At 38.0% G+C, this 16248-nt stretch overlaps 5 protein-coding genes across 7 annotated transcripts; all 5 read right to left on the bottom strand.

The window, feature by feature from the left end:
* Positions 1-1133: 1133 nt before the first annotated feature.
* On the bottom strand, positions 1134-2101 carry LOC115623508. The gene is made up of 3 exons (XM_030517888.1): positions 1903-2101; positions 1383-1840; positions 1134-1315 (listed from the first exon to the last, which is right to left on the bottom strand). Exons 1-3 carry the CDS (start codon positions 2017-2019, stop codon positions 1231-1233), a joined length of 660 nt encoding a protein of 219 aa, XP_030373748.1. The 5' UTR covers positions 2020-2101; the 3' UTR covers positions 1134-1230.
* A 2487-nt stretch (positions 2102-4588) lies between these two features.
* Positions 4589-5546, bottom strand: LOC115623505. Its single transcript, XM_030517883.1, has 3 exons — positions 5382-5546; positions 4899-5317; positions 4589-4831 (listed from the first exon to the last, which is right to left on the bottom strand). Exons 1-3 carry the CDS (start codon positions 5517-5519, stop codon positions 4675-4677), a joined length of 714 nt encoding a protein of 237 aa, XP_030373743.1. The 5' UTR covers positions 5520-5546; the 3' UTR covers positions 4589-4674.
* An 829-nt stretch (positions 5547-6375) lies between these two features.
* LOC115623507 lies at positions 6376-7260 on the bottom strand. The gene is made up of 3 exons (XM_030517887.1): positions 7110-7260; positions 6626-7044; positions 6376-6530 (listed from the first exon to the last, which is right to left on the bottom strand). Exons 1-3 carry the CDS (start codon positions 7245-7247, stop codon positions 6422-6424), a joined length of 666 nt encoding a protein of 221 aa, XP_030373747.1. The 5' UTR covers positions 7248-7260; the 3' UTR covers positions 6376-6421.
* Positions 7261-8057: 797 nt separating this feature from the next.
* Positions 8058-8860, bottom strand: LOC115623962. Its single transcript, XM_030518529.1, has 3 exons — positions 8723-8860; positions 8214-8656; positions 8058-8148 (listed from the first exon to the last, which is right to left on the bottom strand). The coding sequence occupies exons 1-3, from the start codon at positions 8858-8860 to the stop codon at positions 8058-8060; spliced, it is 672 nt and encodes a 223-aa protein (XP_030374389.1).
* A 1032-nt stretch (positions 8861-9892) lies between these two features.
* Positions 9893-11946, bottom strand: LOC115623506. 3 transcript variants are annotated; one of them, XM_030517885.1, is made up of 6 exons: positions 11789-11946; positions 11278-11726; positions 10585-11212; positions 10361-10513; positions 10107-10293; positions 9893-10045 (listed from the first exon to the last, which is right to left on the bottom strand). In XM_030517885.1, exons 1-3 carry the CDS (start codon positions 11936-11938, stop codon positions 11125-11127), a joined length of 687 nt encoding a protein of 228 aa, XP_030373745.1. In that variant the 5' UTR covers positions 11939-11946; the 3' UTR covers positions 9893-10045; positions 10107-10293; positions 10361-10513; positions 10585-11124. The 3 variants fall into 3 exon arrangements, with proteins under 3 accessions (XP_030373745.1, XP_030373744.1, XP_030373746.1); XM_030517884.1 differs by having other exon boundaries at positions 10107-10513; XM_030517886.1 differs by lacking the exons at positions 11278-11726; positions 11789-11946 and having other exon boundaries at positions 10585-11079.
* Positions 11947-16248: the final 4302 nt, after the last annotated feature.

Raw genomic sequence — 16248 nt, 5'->3', positions numbered from 1 at the left:
TGATAGTCCAGGTTAGTCTGGATGGAAGTAAGTAGAGGCTGGGGTTTTTTTTCCTTCTTCAAACAGCTATACCCATTGTCGAATATATCGAATATATGCTTTACTGTCAAAAGCAGCGCAACAACAAAAAATTGAAACACGCTTAAGATAAAAGTCTGTGGAGTAAAATTGAAATTGGAGAGAGAAATTCAATCGGAGCATGAAAAGTATTGTATATTAAGATGATCTGCCATAGAACCCTAACTAGAGTTCACTACAAAAATAACTTAAGCTGTCCCTGATACGCTACTTCTAAATAAATTTCATTTGTCATAGATACTATGGTTGTCGATTTTAGAAACGTATCTATGAGTGCCTCAGTCTTCAAATCACTAGCACTTGCTCAGACCCCCTTTAAAAATATCATTAAATTCGCATTAGAGCATTGAATTTCACTTCAGCTGAACTACAATTACAAGTATAGCCAATCTACGAGGAACAAAAGCAAAATAAAATTATTGTAAATTGGAAAGACCAGAATCAAGATATAGTATATTTACAATATTAGCGATAACGAATGTGAAGAAGAGCCTACTAATTAATTAAAAGAGACGTATTTATAGCGAAAAATAATATTTACGGGTAATTCACCTGTTGGCCCCGCTAATAAGTCGTCTGCCAACTATGGAGGAGGACGATAAGGAATAAACGATGGCGAAATTAGTGAACAAATGCCCTGATAAAGGGGGCGTATGATTAATTTTGTCCCGCTTGTCTGAGAATTATCAATTTAGTTTGAGCGCTGTTTACCACAATATATGTATTTATATTTGTATTTATGCTTATCAGGGCTGGAGTGGTGGAGTTGTGGTTGCTTTTATTGCTGTTGCCGTTGTCACTACGCTTATCTTATCGGGCATGTAAGGTATGTACATGTCGGTAACAAATTAAAGCCTCCATTGCAACATTCCCCGACGTTAGTTCAATGAGAAACCGAGGCACTTGATTTTCTTGTTCGATGTTTTTTTTGTTTTGTAGTTGGTGCTGTTATTGTTGGCATTAGAGATAGGAGCTTGGGTGCGTCATTCGTTTCTTTTTTTATTTCATCATGACACACATTGGAATTTTAAATAAACTAAAAACTAAATAAAAAATTAAAAATTTTTGTTTATACATAAAGAACTAAAAATCAGTGTGAATCAACTCAAAAGAATAACGAGCCTTTGAATAAACAAGTTGAACAATCCAGCTTTAGAAGGCCTTGAGCAGCATATAGAAAAGAGCCATCAGTGCTGAAAACGCCGGCACTAACCGATCCGCCGAGTTTCGGAAGCAACTGCAAGCACAAAAGAATGCAACTAATTAGCATTGAATCGGGGCTCATCATATAGATCCGAACTTACCCGCTTTGATTTACAGACGTGATGTTGCTTGTTGCATTGAAGAAGGAGTATTTCAATGAAGCGTTTTGATTGAGGCTGTAAAGTTCGTCAGCAGTTGCAGATGCGGTTATGTTTTGCAGGAAGAATCCATAAGTGGTGTTGGCATTGCCAGGAGTGGTTTGGCCACAGCCGATAAGGAAGCTCTTGCCATTATCCAATTTCTTCTGCTCCAGCAGCTTGACGAAAATTGCCGACTGGTTTTGGCCATTCACAGAGAATACTAAATTGGTTCCGTTAGTTTGGTTGGTGAGCGCTAAGGACGCCACCTCGTTCACATTCATATAGTTCGAGGAGAGCGTTGCGCTGTGTGCGACTGTCAGACTGAGTGTTGTATTGTCCTGCGACAGCTTCGTGGACACTTCGATGCAATTGGAGGCGGCGGCGGGGTTGCGGGCAACTTCATACCAAGTGCTAAAAAGCTATATTAACGGACACATTAGATAGATCCATCTAGATTTTCTAACTCCGAATTATCACTCACTTCGGTATTATTGAAACTAATGCCCTGGGCTGCGACGCAGTCCACGGTTTGGTCCTGACCTAGAGCGCTGGCAGCGAACAGGCACAGCAAGGCAACTGACAACAACATTTTCCACATTTTGAACACGGTTTTTCGATACGTTCGTTCCTTCACACTCTTAACTGTATGGCTAAAGCTATCGTTGGTACTTGGCGCGCCGTCGGAAAAATACTGAAGCTACGCCAATGCCCGTCATACTTTTATACGTGCGGCTACTCCATGATATCGCTGTCGGCCGACCTTATCGGGCTTGTCTCCACCAGCTTAAAACTGACTCGCTGCTCTCAGAGTGCGAGCTATTTTCGTGGGCTGATTTACACGATGTTGTTCCTGTTATCATTTTGCACTTGGCCTAGCTCCGAACTGCATGACTAATCGTTGGCTTAAATTGCTAAAATAAAAATGGCAAACAACGGAAAAGCCCCCTACGAATAATAATAGCAAATTAGAATTAATCTTTTGATTGGCGGCATGTGTAGTGCTTATTAAATATCTTATTGGAAGTCTGTTGCAGAAAAAAAGGCCACAAAACTCGCCCGCCATCACCATCTTGTGCTTGCTATGACGTCACATGTAGATCATATATTATATTATATATTTCTTTATCAAAGCCTATCAGTTTTTTCCACAGTTCATGCAAATATTATTTACTTACTATCTATAAATATATTTAAAAAGGAACAGGCCAAAGAATTTTAAAAAGGGGAGAGATATTCAATTTAGAGTGTCGCGGAATTCCTTCTCAATATCAGTTATTTTTTTTTTATGCAGGAGTTGAGTTAATTAAAATAATATTAGACGCAAGATAATACCATTTATAAGATTGTCATATATACTATAGTTATTGATTTTGAAATATGCGATCGCCACACTAAAAATATATACTATCTATAGCCACCACCAGGCAATGCACATTTTCTACGATTTTCCTTGGCTGATTTTTATCGATAAGAGTGCAACAAAACCAATAAATCAAATATTAAACTGATATATTAAGGCCTTCCTCCCTACGAACATAATTTTACTGCACTGCTCGCTCAGTATTTTATTTTGCCATACTTTTTATAAATGCGCAATTAAATTAAAGAAATATTTATATTCCTAAAAAAGCTATTTAACAGACCTTTTTAAAAAATACTTTTTTATTTGTTGGTTCTGCCTGCCGGTAATAGAGAAAATTCTTCTTTTCTTAGTCTTTTGTATTTACAAAATTAGAGTTTATTTTTGCTTACTTAACATATTTATATAGTATAATTAACAAATATTACTGACGCCTTGACGTCTCATGATGTTTTGTAACAGCCTTTTTTTTCAAAGGTGGTTCCTAAGAATTGGCTTAATACCCGAGAAAAAATTCTGCAATGTCCCATAATTGTATTCAGAGTTGGATAGATAAAATGAACTCAAACAACATAGAGCTTCTTAAATAATAATAATAGGTGCATATGACTAATGGTTAAAAATGCGCCAGCCAGAAAGCAAACTTTCTAATCGAGAGAACAACACCATTTAATTGCCAACTACATGTCGAGATTAGAGACACCATTGCCTTCGTAATTAACTGACGTCTATGGGGCGCGTGACATTCCCGGATTCACAAATGAAACACCAAAGACGAGTCAAGTGGAGTAATTGTGAATGATTTTGGTTGAGCTGATAATAAGTTTTTGTATCTTAAATGTTTTTTTTTTTTTTTTTTTATATCCATTTGTATAACAATCCCACAACTGAGTCATCGTAGAGAAGAACAGTTAACTGTTGTGGAACCAAAACGAAAGCGATAACTGAAGCAAGGGCATTGCAAAATTGATAAATTGTAATCAGAAACAAGAAGCGCAAATAAAACTCGCACAAAAAAACATATAGTACATACCTCACTGCCTATAGTATACATACTATGCATATATAAGTATTGGCATTGTAGATGATGGCTCTTTATCTTTGTCAATAAGTATGTGTGCACCAGTGGTGTTATCTGAAAGTTATGGACCATCAACCAGCACCAGTTCCGGTCGCTATCGACGTTTTATCAAATCGAATTGAACTTCACTCTGGATACTTTGTAATACACTCGGAAAAGTATCATTGTTATTCAGGTTCATTTCCAGCCTAAGTCCACTCGCCATTTTTATTGATGAAGCATTTATCAAGAATTTATATCATTTTTTTTTAAATGGCATCGCGCGTGAATAGCGAATTAACAAGAACATGGAATCGTAACCATTAACCTATTAGAAAAGGGGGTAGTTTTTGATTAGATTCTCATTTGGCAGCACGGGTCATAGTGTAATTATAACAAGGTGGCGCAATAAAGTTCACTCAAATCCATGACACTCTTGTTAAAATCACGATTTTTGATTTGGTTTTTTGTTATCGTTTGGAAATGAGTATCTTTATTTATTAAATACATTTTCCATTCAATTAAACCATCTATTACATAACTTATTCTTACATACTTTATTCTGACGATATTTAAATTGATATGACAAATCAGAATGTAGAGCTTGGACAGACAAGCAGGCATGGTCTACTAAGTATAACTTCTGATGCTCCACATGCTTTGTATAACTAAAAAACTTCCAAACTTATTAAAGTTTGTCTGTTCCTTGGGATTCATTGGTTTCTATTAATTTCAAACTGAGTCCTGTTTTTTCCTTTAATAACAATTTTTATTAACGAACGAAATGCAGGTTTGCAAATATTTATAATTGAGCTAGTTTAAGAAATGTGCGTTTATACAAACAAAAAGCGCAGAGCAATAAAGGCTACCAGAGGGTAGAGTATAGAGAAAGAAAGTGTAGAGCCCGAACCGGGGCTGGTTGGACTGGGGCTGGTAGGGCTGGCGGTGGTGGGACTAGGGGTAGAGCTGGAGTTGGGATTGGTCGAGCAGCTGCAACAAATGGAAGTTATATGTTTAAGTACTTTAAAAGCAGAGCAAAAAAACAATGTCTACTCACGTTGAGTTTTGAATGATCATCGGCATTTGAAGCGATGTGATTAGCCCGCTTGCTTCCTGGCTCAGTGATGTTTGGTTCCGGGAGAGGACAAGGGCAAAGGTATCTATTGTTCCGGTTGCATTTGAATATCCACATATGAATGAAAAGTTTGTGTAGTCTGTTGTCACGATCTTGTACCACGAGTAGGGTAATGACACGTTCCCGAGTGTGTAGGAGAAATTATATAAGCTAAGGGGCGTGAGATTTGGCAACGATACTGCGCCTATCATGTCGTATTTGTTCCAAGGCTCATCACTTTCATAGGAGAAACTGGTATTCACATTCAAAGCGTCCTGCTGTGCGTTGATACTCAGGTTTGTCTGCACGCAAGACATATTGTTGGCCGGAAGGCGGGCCACCTCATACCACTCGCCCATGAACTTGAATGAAAAAATAGATTGGGTGACTAATTTTGAACATAACTTCGGTAAACAGTCCTCGTACCTGCGTCACATTAATTGTCATGCTGGGAAAGGTATTACAGTAGTCTGCAACTGTCATTTGGCCGAGCACAAGGATTCTTTGCGAACCCAATAGGCAGATCAGCAGACAAAATATCAGGGTGCAGCAGCTTGCAGACATTTTGAAGGTCCGTTTTCACTCGCGATCGAAGGAATACTAACCGTACGACTCGAAGCATGTCTTTTATAACCCCTGTAGTAAGTTGTAACTGAGCTAAGCCCTTAATTGAAAAAAATCCTTTTAATCCCTTATTGCCATGCTTGCATTGTATTCAATCATGATATGATATCTTTTGCGATAGCTAAATAAATCCCTAATTGGCTAATGGGATATTAGTCATGTAGTGGGACTTTTCTCTATGAACATACAAATGTCTAATAATAATGTTCACATGAGTTGCGAATGGATGTTACAACAATTCACTGGAATTTTGGCTCGCACAAAACTGAGAACTAGTGAGAATTCCGTGCAGTAGAAAATGAAAGTGACTTTCAGTTCAGTTTCACATTTGAAACGAACAGAACAGATAAATATGATTCAATTCACAATTCAATGCAATAAGACTGGCAAATCGGAGTGCCAAGTGTAGTGACGCAATATGTTCCGTTTATTCGACTATATAGTAAGTATATAGGCGAGCATGGCTATTTCGATTCATTCCATCATCCTTAAAACATGCATTCCGATCTTCTGATCCTCCACTCTTTGGATACTTCGTATTCCTAAACAAGCATAAAATCTTTGAGGTTTTTATAAAACTTATAAACAATAGAAAATTTCTAAGCACTTTCATCACCTGAAGTCATAACTGAATGATGAATGTGGAAAATGTCGACTGAAACATCTAATACGAAGTTACCTCGCTAGCCATCAGTTGTTAACTACATCCTTAGTTTCCAATGGCTAGTTACTTGGGAAAACAAACAATTCATTGGTCAACCATCTATCATCTTTAAAAAAAAATGAACAAACGAAATGCAAGTTTGTAAATGTTTCTAAATTTTTTATTATTTAATTATAAATTATTTACGCAATAAGTGCAGAGAAATTAAGGCTAACAGAAGGTAGAGAGAAAATGAAAGTGTAGAGCCGGAATCGGGGCTGCTGGGAGTAGGGGTATAGCCGGGACAACTGCAAATGAAAGTTAAAGATTAAACATACATATATACTTGTATTACTTATATCCTCTTCAGAGGATAATCGGCAATGCCTTGCTGGCTACTCACGATGAGCCTTGCACGATCATCGACATGCCAAGTATTGCGATAAAATTGGATGTATTCTGGCTCCGTATTATTGGATCCCGTTGTAGGACAAAGCCAAAGGTCTCTGTTGTTCCGCTCGTATTTTGATATCCACATATGAATGAAATGTCGTCGTAGTCTGTTGCCACGAGTTTGTACGATGTGTAGGGTAATACAGAGTTCTCCAGTGTGTAGGAGAAATTATATAGGTCGAGGGGCGCGAGATTTGGAACCGATACTGCCCCTATCATGTTGTACGTAATAAAAGGCTTCTCCCTTGCATAGGAGAAACTGGTATTCACATTTACAATGTCCTGCTGTGCGTCAACACCGAGGCTTGTCTTCACACAAGACAAATTGCTTGCCGGAACGCGGGCCACCTCATACCACTCCCCCATGAACTTGAATGAGAGAACAGATTATGTGATTAATTTTGAGTATATCTTTCGATAAACAGTGCTCGTACCCGTGTCACATTTACATCTTTTCCGGAATAGCGAGCACAGAACCCATCGATTGGCACCTGGCCGAGCACGAGTATTGTTTGCCGAGCAAAAAGACAGATCAGCAGATAAAATATTAGCGCGCGGCAACGTGCAAACATTTCGATGGTCTGCCTTCACTCGCTTTCCAATGAATACTAATCTACTGACCGCGTGACTTGGAGCATGCCGATTCTAATCACTGTAGTAAATTGTAAATGAGATAAGCTAGTATTTTTAAAAACAATTGCATTCAATAGTGTTATGATAAGATAACTTTTGCAATGCCTAAAAAAAACAGTGTGTGTCGATAGATATCACCAGAAATCGGCTAACGCAAGCCCTAACCAAGTAATGTTACGAGTACGTCATAAATTGAAAACAATTCTTGCCACATTTTGAACTCACGTAATGTGGCAAGCGACACAAATTTAAGGGAAACAACGATCAGTTTACACTGCCGCTATGTCGAACAGAGGATTGGTTAAATTCAATTAACAATTAAATTGTGTTTATTAACATTTTCTTCACTAAAGTATATATATTCCGTCCGTCCGTCTGTCCGTCTGTCTGAATGAACGCAAGTATCTCAGAAACTATAAAAGCTGGAATAACCAAAGTTGGTATCCAGATTCTTCTTCTTTCTTCTCCGAGAAAGAAGGAGTTTATTTTATTTTTTTGGATTTTCCCCCCCTTCCCCCGCTACAGAATTTCGTCAATACTGTCCACATTTCAAAAGCTACCCTAACCAAACTTTGCACACCTAATTTCTATACAATTATCTAATTTTATTTCATCTAAATCGGTTGGTTTTAAGAAAACTTATTAGCGCAACAATTTCACTCCAGTACTACGCCCACAAACTGCAGCATCAAGTTCGCCCTTCTTCTTCTTTTTTCTTCTGAAATTCGTCTGGGTACAGGGTATTACATTTATTTGCCTAAAACATATATTATAAAGAGCATTCCTAGTGAATTGAACGTTGTTAGAATCTTAAAAGTACTGGCGCTGGATGGCAGGCAGCTGAAAAGAGAGGAAAATTAATTTTAAGCAAAACATTTTAACAAAACATTTTAATTTTCACTTACGTTGCGTTTTGCATGACGAATGAGAGGCTACTGTTTATGATATTTGAATAAATAGGATCGAGGGCAACCTCAAAGGCATCGAACAGCTGTTGCTTCGACTGCCTTTCGCGCGTCATTATAAGTCCAAAGGAAGTGGCGTTCGTAAAGCCACAGACGAGGGCATAGTTCTCATAGTCCGTTGACAAAATCTTATAAGTCGTCCAGGGCAGTAAAAAGTTTCCCAGTAAGAAGGGGGCAGTATAGCCATTGGGGCTGGGGCTAGTTGTCATGTTGAGTGCCGTAACAACTGCCACTATATATGGACTGATCCAAGTATTGTCGTACATATACGAGTATCTAGTCTGAATATATACGGTATCTAGTCCCGTATCTGTGAGGATAGTCTGAATGCAGGCGTGGCCATTGGACGGCTGGCGTGCCACCTCGTACCATGTTCCCATAAACTGAAAAAACAAATGGGTAGAGCAGTTGGCCTGTGCATTATTTTTAATTTATCCAAGCAATGTCACTTTGTCCACATCCAGAGCTATGCTGGTGAACTCCCTACAGCTCTTCGCCGCTGTGGTTTCATTTTGTGCATCAATCGGAAGCACATGGAATAGGAGAAACAAAGAAGTGAGTAACCATATAGCCGAGACTGATGACATTTTATCCGTCTGCCTTAGCTCTTGCCTCATTATAAACTGGTAAATGCCATTTAAATATTGAATAACTAATGTTAATGATATGCGTAAATGCCAAATGAGTTTATGAGTAACTGTCCACTCTGCGATTAGATAAGATATATAGAGAGGTGATCGAAGTTTAATTGTGTTTGGGTAGAAGAAGCAGACCTAAAAGCTGAAACGGAAGCTCAACAATTGGAGGTCTTAATTAGCAAACAAAGTGGCGCATACAATGGTCAGATCGGCAAAGCTTTTGCACAGAAATGTGTCGAATTTCACAAACCAAAAGACAACAAATTTCTGTGGAATTTCATTTCAAAAGTTACTTTTAAGCCAAGATAAATGGTTGTGCAAATAATTTGCATGTCTGACCATAGCTTAATGAATACGCTAGTGCTAATATGCAGAGTGAGTTAATGAGCTAATGAGTTATATTAATTAAAGTAACACAAAACACAATCACTAACACTATCAGATATATAGCTCAGGCTAAAATATCTAGAATTATGTGCTGTAAATATAAGGGGTCGTTAAAGCTTTTCAGTCGCTACAACGCTATTGCTTTTAAAAACATTTTCGGTGACTTATAGAGCAACACAGTACTGCATAAATAAATATATGTTTTTTATGAAGTTGAAATTTATGAAGACTGTTGTTATCTGCCGTCCAAATTGCTGCCATAATAATGTTATTGGCGCTATTTTGAGGAAATGAAAATGAGTTCAGTAATCGAGTTATCTTTTTGCGAAATATTGAGTCATAAGATAAATGTGCTTTTATGGTTATATTTTACCTCGGAGGTATTACCTTTAACACAAAACCTATAGTTTCCCCATTCCAGGGGCAAATATTAAGTAATGCTTTATGTAAGTGAAAATTATAAACTACTCGTATATCAGCCCTGACTTTCTAAACTGCTCAAATGATTTTTTCGGTTTTAGATTAAAAAACAGTAAGTCTGTATCGGTGGAAAAAAAGAACGAGCGAAATGCAAGTTTGTAGATGTAATTGAACTGCTCTAGGAAAAGTTCATTTTATTTAAACAAAAAGTGCAGAGCAATAAGGGCTAACAGAAAGTATAGTATAGGAAAAGAAATGATGGAGCTGGCATTGGGGCTGGTGGGACCAGGTGTTGAACTGGAGTCTGTGCCGGGATCGGTCCCGCAGCTGCAACAAATAAAAGTATATGTTAAACGCATCCTTTGGCTTTGCCCTGCTGGTTACTCACGTAGAGCTTTCCACGATCATCGACATGTTAAGATTTCCGATTACCGCGCATACTCCCTGACTTAGCGATGTCTGATTCCGTGTGAGCATAAAGGCAAAGGTGTCTGTTGTTCCGGTTCCATTTGTATATCCACATATGAATGAATAGCTCGTATAGTCTGTTGACACGATCTTGTACCATGTGGTGTCTAATGTATCGTTCACGAGTGGGAATATGTTGAAAGGCGACATATTTGGCAACGGTACTGCGCTTACTGTGTCGTATTTAATCATAGGTTTATGGCTTGCATCGAAAAAACTGGTATTCACATGCACAGTGTCCTGCTGTGCGTCATTACTAAGGTTTGTCTGGACACAGGACAGATTGACGGCTGGCAGGCGGCCCACCTCATACCACTCACCCATGAGCTTGAATGAAAAAATAGATTGGATAACTTGTGACTACTTGGGACTATAACTTCGGTAAACAGTGCTTGTACCTGCGTCACATTAATTGTCGTGCCAGTAAAGGAATCACAGAACTGCCCGATTGTCTGTTGGCCAAGCGCAAGTATTGTTTTCGGAGCAAATGGGCAGATCAGTAGACAAAATATTAGGGTGTGGCAGCTTGCGGACATGTTGAGGGTACGTTCAGACTCGCGCTCGAAGGTGGACTAACCCCACCACTTGGAAAATGCCATTCGTGATCGCAGCAGAAAATTGTAAACGAGCTAAGCCCTTTAATTACATTGAGCTCAAGGTGCATGGCATTCAAAAATGATATGGTATCTGTTGTGATAACTAAATTGGAAAATTGAACAGTAGGGCATATATACTTGTATTATCCGGTGACAGTCCCCTCTCTGGAGCTCTACTCTGAACATTATTGTGCTCTCAGCTGCTGTGGGTGCTCTTAATATGTCAATTCTACTTGTCTGTTCATATCTATTGGTGACCTAAGAATTTATTTCAACATCTACAACAATTATGTAACACAAAATTTATGAATAATTCAATATTTTAGATATAAACTGCACTAGTTAATTATTTAAAAGACAAGTGATAAGGCACATCACGAATATGTAGAGCACTGAGAAAGTGTTTCGATTGCTGTGATTGTCGTAGCATCTGAAAAGGAGGCAAGGCTTACTGAAGATTCAGGTACATATAAAGCATAGGGCGTAACTACTCACGTGTCATCCTGAGTCACAAGAGTCATGGAGCTGCCGAAGTTCGAGTTGAAAGTAGATCCCTGTGTCTCCAGAGCGGTCAAAGCGTCGGTGCTGGGCGTGCGATCGCGAGTAAGGATCATGGCGAACGCTGTGGTCGAGTCTGTGGCATTGGTGTAGCCACAAATTAAGGTGTAGTTGGTATAGTCGGTAGCCAGAATTTTGAATGCCGTGTAGGGCGTCACGGTGGGTGGGGCGACAAAGGATAGGTTATACCCCCCCGTATTGGGTATCGTGTCCTGCATGCTGAAGTTAGTTAAAGTCATGCTCTGATTCACCCACGGATAGGTGGCCGTATTCGAGTACCAGGTGACAATATCCACCTCGTCATTGCCCACCGCCGTAATGTTTATTTGGGTGCAAAACATACTGGCTGCCGGCTGACGTGCCACTTCCCACCAAATGCCACTGAACTGTCCAAAGAAATGAAAAACAGATCAGACAACCCCTCAGAACTCGAACTTCAGCAACCCACCTGCTCCAAATCGAGATCCACGCTAGAACTGGAGGTGCACTGTTGCAATGGATTGTCATCTTGAGCATTGACTGTGATCTTGGGACCGACCAGCAGCAAGAATAGAACCTGCAGCGTACCTGCCGCCAGTTTATTCCAATTCAGAGACATCGCGGAAATGCGATTCTTGTGACTCGAACAGAGTAACTGAATTCATGCCACACGAGGGCAGACCTAAAGGTCTGTTGGTCACATCATGTGCGGCTAATGGGTAATTAATCATGTTGATATCTATAATGATAAACCTGTCTTATTTGTGCAGTGTTGGCAAACGGGCAAGGTTCGTTGATCAATTCGCTGACAAATCAATCGAATAATACATTTTATTTTTTTTAATAATTTAATAAATCAAGCTAGCCAATAAATATTAGTATTATAGCAATAATTGAAAGCTGGAGTTTGAATTGAAATTTAACACGCGAAAAGTGGGACGACCAGGCATGAATTTGTTTCCTTTTTTCGTAGAATTTTCCGTATTGGAGTTTATTAAATTCAAGTGCGAGTGAATTCCTAAAGACTTCTCTATTAAAATCGTCTATAATTAAGTAAAAAGGTAGGGCTTTTGAGTTTATTGAAATCAAGTGCGAATGAATTCCTAAAGACTATTAAAATCGTCTATAATTAAGTTTAAAGGTAGGGCTTTGTACATCATGTTTGCTTTACCCAATTCTATGGCGTTTTTTTCTTGTACAAGTCTAGATGCTAATTTATAATATTTGAAAACCCAATATAGAGAGTATGAAGAACTACCTGCAGATCCATTAGAAAAAAGCACAACATTTGTAAAGACTTCACTAACATAAATTATTTACTTATGTCTGTCGATCGAACCTGTTAATTTTATGAAACTATTAAAACATAATGAAAATTGAATTTTTGTTGAGCATATTAATGCTCAACGGTCTGACACACCCTTCCTTAGCTTCAGTAGCGACTTTTTAAGTGAAGCAACGAATTGTTTTAAAACAGAATTAAGATGTTGAATCAGTTGTGGGGAAAGGGGATTTTTAATTTTCTCCGCACGGTGCAATGTGACTGCATTTTGAAGAACTGGTCACTTGCTGGCCCGGCCCAACACTTGTGATAGCCAACTGAGACCTTAAGCTCCAGCTGAAACGTACCTGCAATTAGTCTGCCCGATAATTGTGCGAGCATGTGTTCGACGTGTGATAGTGTATGTTGATTGATAAGTGGCATGTGGAACTCAAGTGGCCGCCAAACATGTAACTAACGGCCCATATCTGCGATAACTGCCATTTCGATGGAATTCAAGCCTAAACATTACAGTTCGCATTAAGTTTTATGGCTGTCAACATAAAATGTTCGCTTTCAACTCTGCTACAAGTCGGCCATGTGCAACACTGCCACCGCAGCGCCCCAAACCGAAGCGTGCAGTGTTGAGCAGCGATGTGTGCAACGGCAGTCTGTCTTGTAAACATTCGCGCACACCTGCATGCCACATTAATTTTAAATGCTTTTCACGCTTCACTTTCAACTCTGGCGCTGACTTCCAGCTCGGCCACAGCGCAAATACTGCCATCGTGCGGGGCAGGAATAAAAAACGAAGCAGAGAATAGATAAAACTTACTCTTAGCACACAGTTGACACACATTCTAAGTTCAGAGTTGTCATCCTCTTCTTTTGTTTCTTGGGTACCTGTCATCAACATATTTAATGCATAGGCAGCAGCGCTGTGAGAACTAGTTTGCAAATCCTTAAAGAGTTTAGGGAGAGGTTTTTCGATTTCTTTAAATAAGATTTTTAAATTCATTTTCTTATAACTTGAATTAATTTTCAAACAAATGCAAATATATTTATATATCTATGTAGACTAGACAAAATTATATAAAAACTCATTTTTGCAAAAAACTAGAAATAAACAAAAAAAAAAATACATTTTTTGAATGCTGTTCTAAAAACATTTCACAAAAGTATATAATTTCAATCATTTTTGACTTAAAATATATGTAGATGCGCTATTTTTCTTGCAAAAATATTTAAGTTAAGAATATGCTTTCTTAAATTAACAGAAAAATGTGTTGAGTATCAAGATCTAAATTCGCATAACTTGAAGAAAATTTTGGTTGAAATAATGCAAGTGTTTGGACATTTGACAATCAGAGAAAGCAGTAAAAAGTCAAAAATTTTGAAAGGTAATTTAATTTCCAAATATGTTCTGACTTCTTAAATGTTACCAACAATTTGATTGCTGCTTATATTTGATTTCTATAATAATAAAAAGGTTTTCTTTATAATAAATGCTAGGCCAATTAAAATTTTGTGAATCCCGTTCGCATTTGTGTTTAGAAGTTTCTAATATCCAAAAAGTAAGACTACAAGTTGACAATAGACTTTATTCATTTCTTCAATCTAGATCTGTGAACCAATTTGAGTCTCGCAGACAAAACTTTTAGGGACAGAAACAGGCGGACTCCCCAGTTGCTTGAAAACTTTTAACTACAAATATGTTTCACCTACATAGCTGAGAGAAGACGTCGCACACATATAGTACACACATACATGTACGCATATAGACACACACATGCAGACACAACATGTTGTGCTGAATTGTTCATGTATGTAACTTTTCACAGCTTGTCTCTGTTATTTAATTAAAACAATTTCGAGTTGAGCGCAAAGGTAACAAAGCTCGTGACTCGTTTCTTAATAATTTAATTGGGCCACAATGTGAATTTTTCATGAATGAAAAACTGTTCGAGTGAGTAGAGCCAAGTTAGGAATCTGTATAAAGTTTGGATTAATAATAAACATGAAGCTGGCAAAGAAGGCAGTAAATTAGCCTTTGCTCCGAATGAGACAAAATAATAATCGCACGTGCCAGCTATCATCCATTATCTAGTAATAGTATTGCATAAAAATCACACTGATTGCTTAATAAAAACAATGAAATACGATACCGCAAAGAGGTGGGTGTGTCTTGTGCCTTATTATCGCGCTTTCATCATCTGAGCGATAAGACCTGAGGGGCTTATCATCCGCACCAATGCCGCGTAGGAAATCTTTGATACTTGATACTAATGGGTAACACTCGTATCTTGAATGATACTTAGTGATAAGCAAATTAATTGGCCAATAGTACAGTTTATAATATGCTATAATCGCCATATAATGGACTAACTGTTTCCAGGCAAGCTGCCACTTTCAATATCAGTTGTGTTGTATTTCCAAAGTGTTTTTTGGCTGAAGAAAAAAATGTTTAAAAGTCACCAAAAAAAAAAAGTCACACACGCAAGCTCAAGGGTCACTAGAAGGTTTAAAGGTATCACTAGAATAATTGTCTTTAACTGGATAATACAGTTATCTTAAAATCATGCTAGCTGTGAAGTAAAGTGAAAACAAACATACTTAACAAAATATTAATTCATGTCTAATACTTACACTTCACATAGAAAATGGAATATTTTAAACATGCAGCGGAAAAATACTTGTTCATTGAAGAGAAAAACACTCTATAATTATTGTTCAAGCCTGTCAACATAATATTAATAATAATTAAATTTAACTTTCATCCTTTACTGCCTGTCTGTTCACTAATCAGTACTCCATATTAGATTTTCTATTTTGAAAATATCAGTTTCCGGGCACGTCCATGTGCCAAGTGGTTCATTAAATAGTTAAGCACTGAGTGTTTTTTTTTTTTTTTTGTTTATTGATAAATCAAATAAAAGCGTTACTTTCTGGGAACTCTTTTTATGTTGATTGATAAGCAGAGCTCGTGCGGCGTTCTGGGAAGGTGGGCTGATAGCGCCTTTTAAAAGGTTGACTAAGAAAAGGCTAATAAAATTTATGGAATTCAATGCCTTGGCAACGGACACATAAACAATAAAATCTAACTAACTTATTGTGTGTTGCTGCCAAATGGTTGTCAATGTTACTTATCGCGAAGCGATTAACATGGCCTTTAGCTTTTAATTAATCGGAATCAGTGCTCATTCTAATTGAAAGGCACGCGTGAAACGCGTTCACTAATTGCCTGACAAGTTTTGACGCTTTCATTAAGAGCAAACATGTAAATTAACTTCCGGCAGCTGCACTTGAAATGCATCTTCAACTCAAGCAGCGGCAGCAGCAGCAACAACAACAAGTATTTGCGGAAGGTGCAACCACAGTGAAGTGAAAACGCAGCATAAACAAGGCACACAGACGCATGAGTGTGCCAAACACCCACAAACTAAGAAAATAATTAAGTTGTTTATCTTAATGCAAACATTTTCCTTTTCGCACATGTGCGTGTGTGTGTGTGTGTGTGTGCAAGTAACTGTTAATTACACTTTGAGCGCTTTATGCAAAAAGCGAATATGAAGAAAGAAAAGCGCCTGAAAACTTTCTATTAAAGTGAAACTTGCGCTCAGCACACAGATCCCATATATATATATATATATATCTGTGTGGTGTTTATG

Source organism: Scaptodrosophila lebanonensis, unplaced genomic scaffold (genome assembly GCF_003285725.1).
Source record: "Scaptodrosophila lebanonensis strain 11010-0011.00,11010-0021.00 unplaced genomic scaffold, SlebRS2 tig00000053-arrow-pilon, whole genome shotgun sequence".
Lineage (NCBI taxonomy): Eukaryota > Metazoa > Arthropoda > Insecta > Diptera > Drosophilidae > Scaptodrosophila > Scaptodrosophila lebanonensis.
The sequence above is the reverse complement of the archived record's forward strand: the minus strand, read 5'-3'. Positions and strand labels throughout refer to the sequence as shown.

What these genes read in the sequence shown, in the direction of transcription:
- LOC115623508 (XM_030517888.1), bottom strand. Translation starts at nt 2,019, where the DNA reads ATGTGGAAAATGTTGTTGTCAGTTGCCTTGCTGTGCCTGTTCGCTGCC. An exon ending in TTAGTTTCAATAATACCGAA is followed by an intron (nt 1,841 to 1,902) that starts GTGAGTGATAAT and finishes CCGTTAATATAG; the next exon opens with CTTTTTAGCACTTGGTATGA. An exon ending in ACGTCTGTAAATCAAAGCGG is followed by an intron (nt 1,316 to 1,382) that starts GTAAGTTCGGAT and finishes TTGTGCTTGCAG; the next exon opens with TTGCTTCCGAAACTCGGCGG.
- LOC115623505 (XM_030517883.1), bottom strand. Translation starts at nt 5,519, where the DNA reads ATGTCTGCAAGCTGCTGCACCCTGATATTTTGTCTGCTGATCTGCCTA. An exon ending in TGACAATTAATGTGACGCAG is followed by an intron (nt 5,318 to 5,381) that starts GTACGAGGACTG and finishes TTTTCATTCAAG; the next exon opens with TTCATGGGCGAGTGGTATGA. An exon ending in ATGATCATTCAAAACTCAAC is followed by an intron (nt 4,832 to 4,898) that starts GTGAGTAGACAT and finishes CATTTGTTGCAG; the next exon opens with CTGCTCGACCAATCCCAACT.
- LOC115623507 (XM_030517887.1), bottom strand. Translation starts at nt 7,247, where the DNA reads ATGTTTGCACGTTGCCGCGCGCTAATATTTTATCTGCTGATCTGTCTT. An exon ending in AAGATGTAAATGTGACACGG is followed by an intron (nt 7,045 to 7,109) that starts GTACGAGCACTG and finishes CTCTCATTCAAG; the next exon opens with TTCATGGGGGAGTGGTATGA. An exon ending in ATGATCGTGCAAGGCTCATC is followed by an intron (nt 6,531 to 6,625) that starts GTGAGTAGCCAG and finishes TTTCATTTGCAG; the next exon opens with TTGTCCCGGCTATACCCCTA.
- LOC115623962 (XM_030518529.1), bottom strand. Translation starts at nt 8,860, where the DNA reads ATGTCATCAGTCTCGGCTATATGGTTACTCACTTCTTTGTTTCTCCTA. An exon ending in TAGCTCTGGATGTGGACAAA is followed by an intron (nt 8,657 to 8,722) that starts GTGACATTGCTT and finishes TTGTTTTTTCAG; the next exon opens with TTTATGGGAACATGGTACGA. An exon ending in TTCGTCATGCAAAACGCAAC is followed by an intron (nt 8,149 to 8,213) that starts GTAAGTGAAAAT and finishes CTCTCTTTTCAG; the next exon opens with CTGCCTGCCATCCAGCGCCA.
- LOC115623506 (XM_030517884.1), bottom strand. Translation starts at nt 11,938, where the DNA reads ATGTCTCTGAATTGGAATAAACTGGCGGCAGGTACGCTGCAGGTTCTA. An exon ending in TGGATCTCGATTTGGAGCAG is followed by an intron (nt 11,727 to 11,788) that starts GTGGGTTGCTGA and finishes TTCTTTGGACAG; the next exon opens with TTCAGTGGCATTTGGTGGGA. An exon ending in CTTGTGACTCAGGATGACAC is followed by an intron (nt 11,213 to 11,277) that starts GTGAGTAGTTAC and finishes CCTCCTTTTCAG; the next exon opens with ATGCTACGACAATCACAGCA.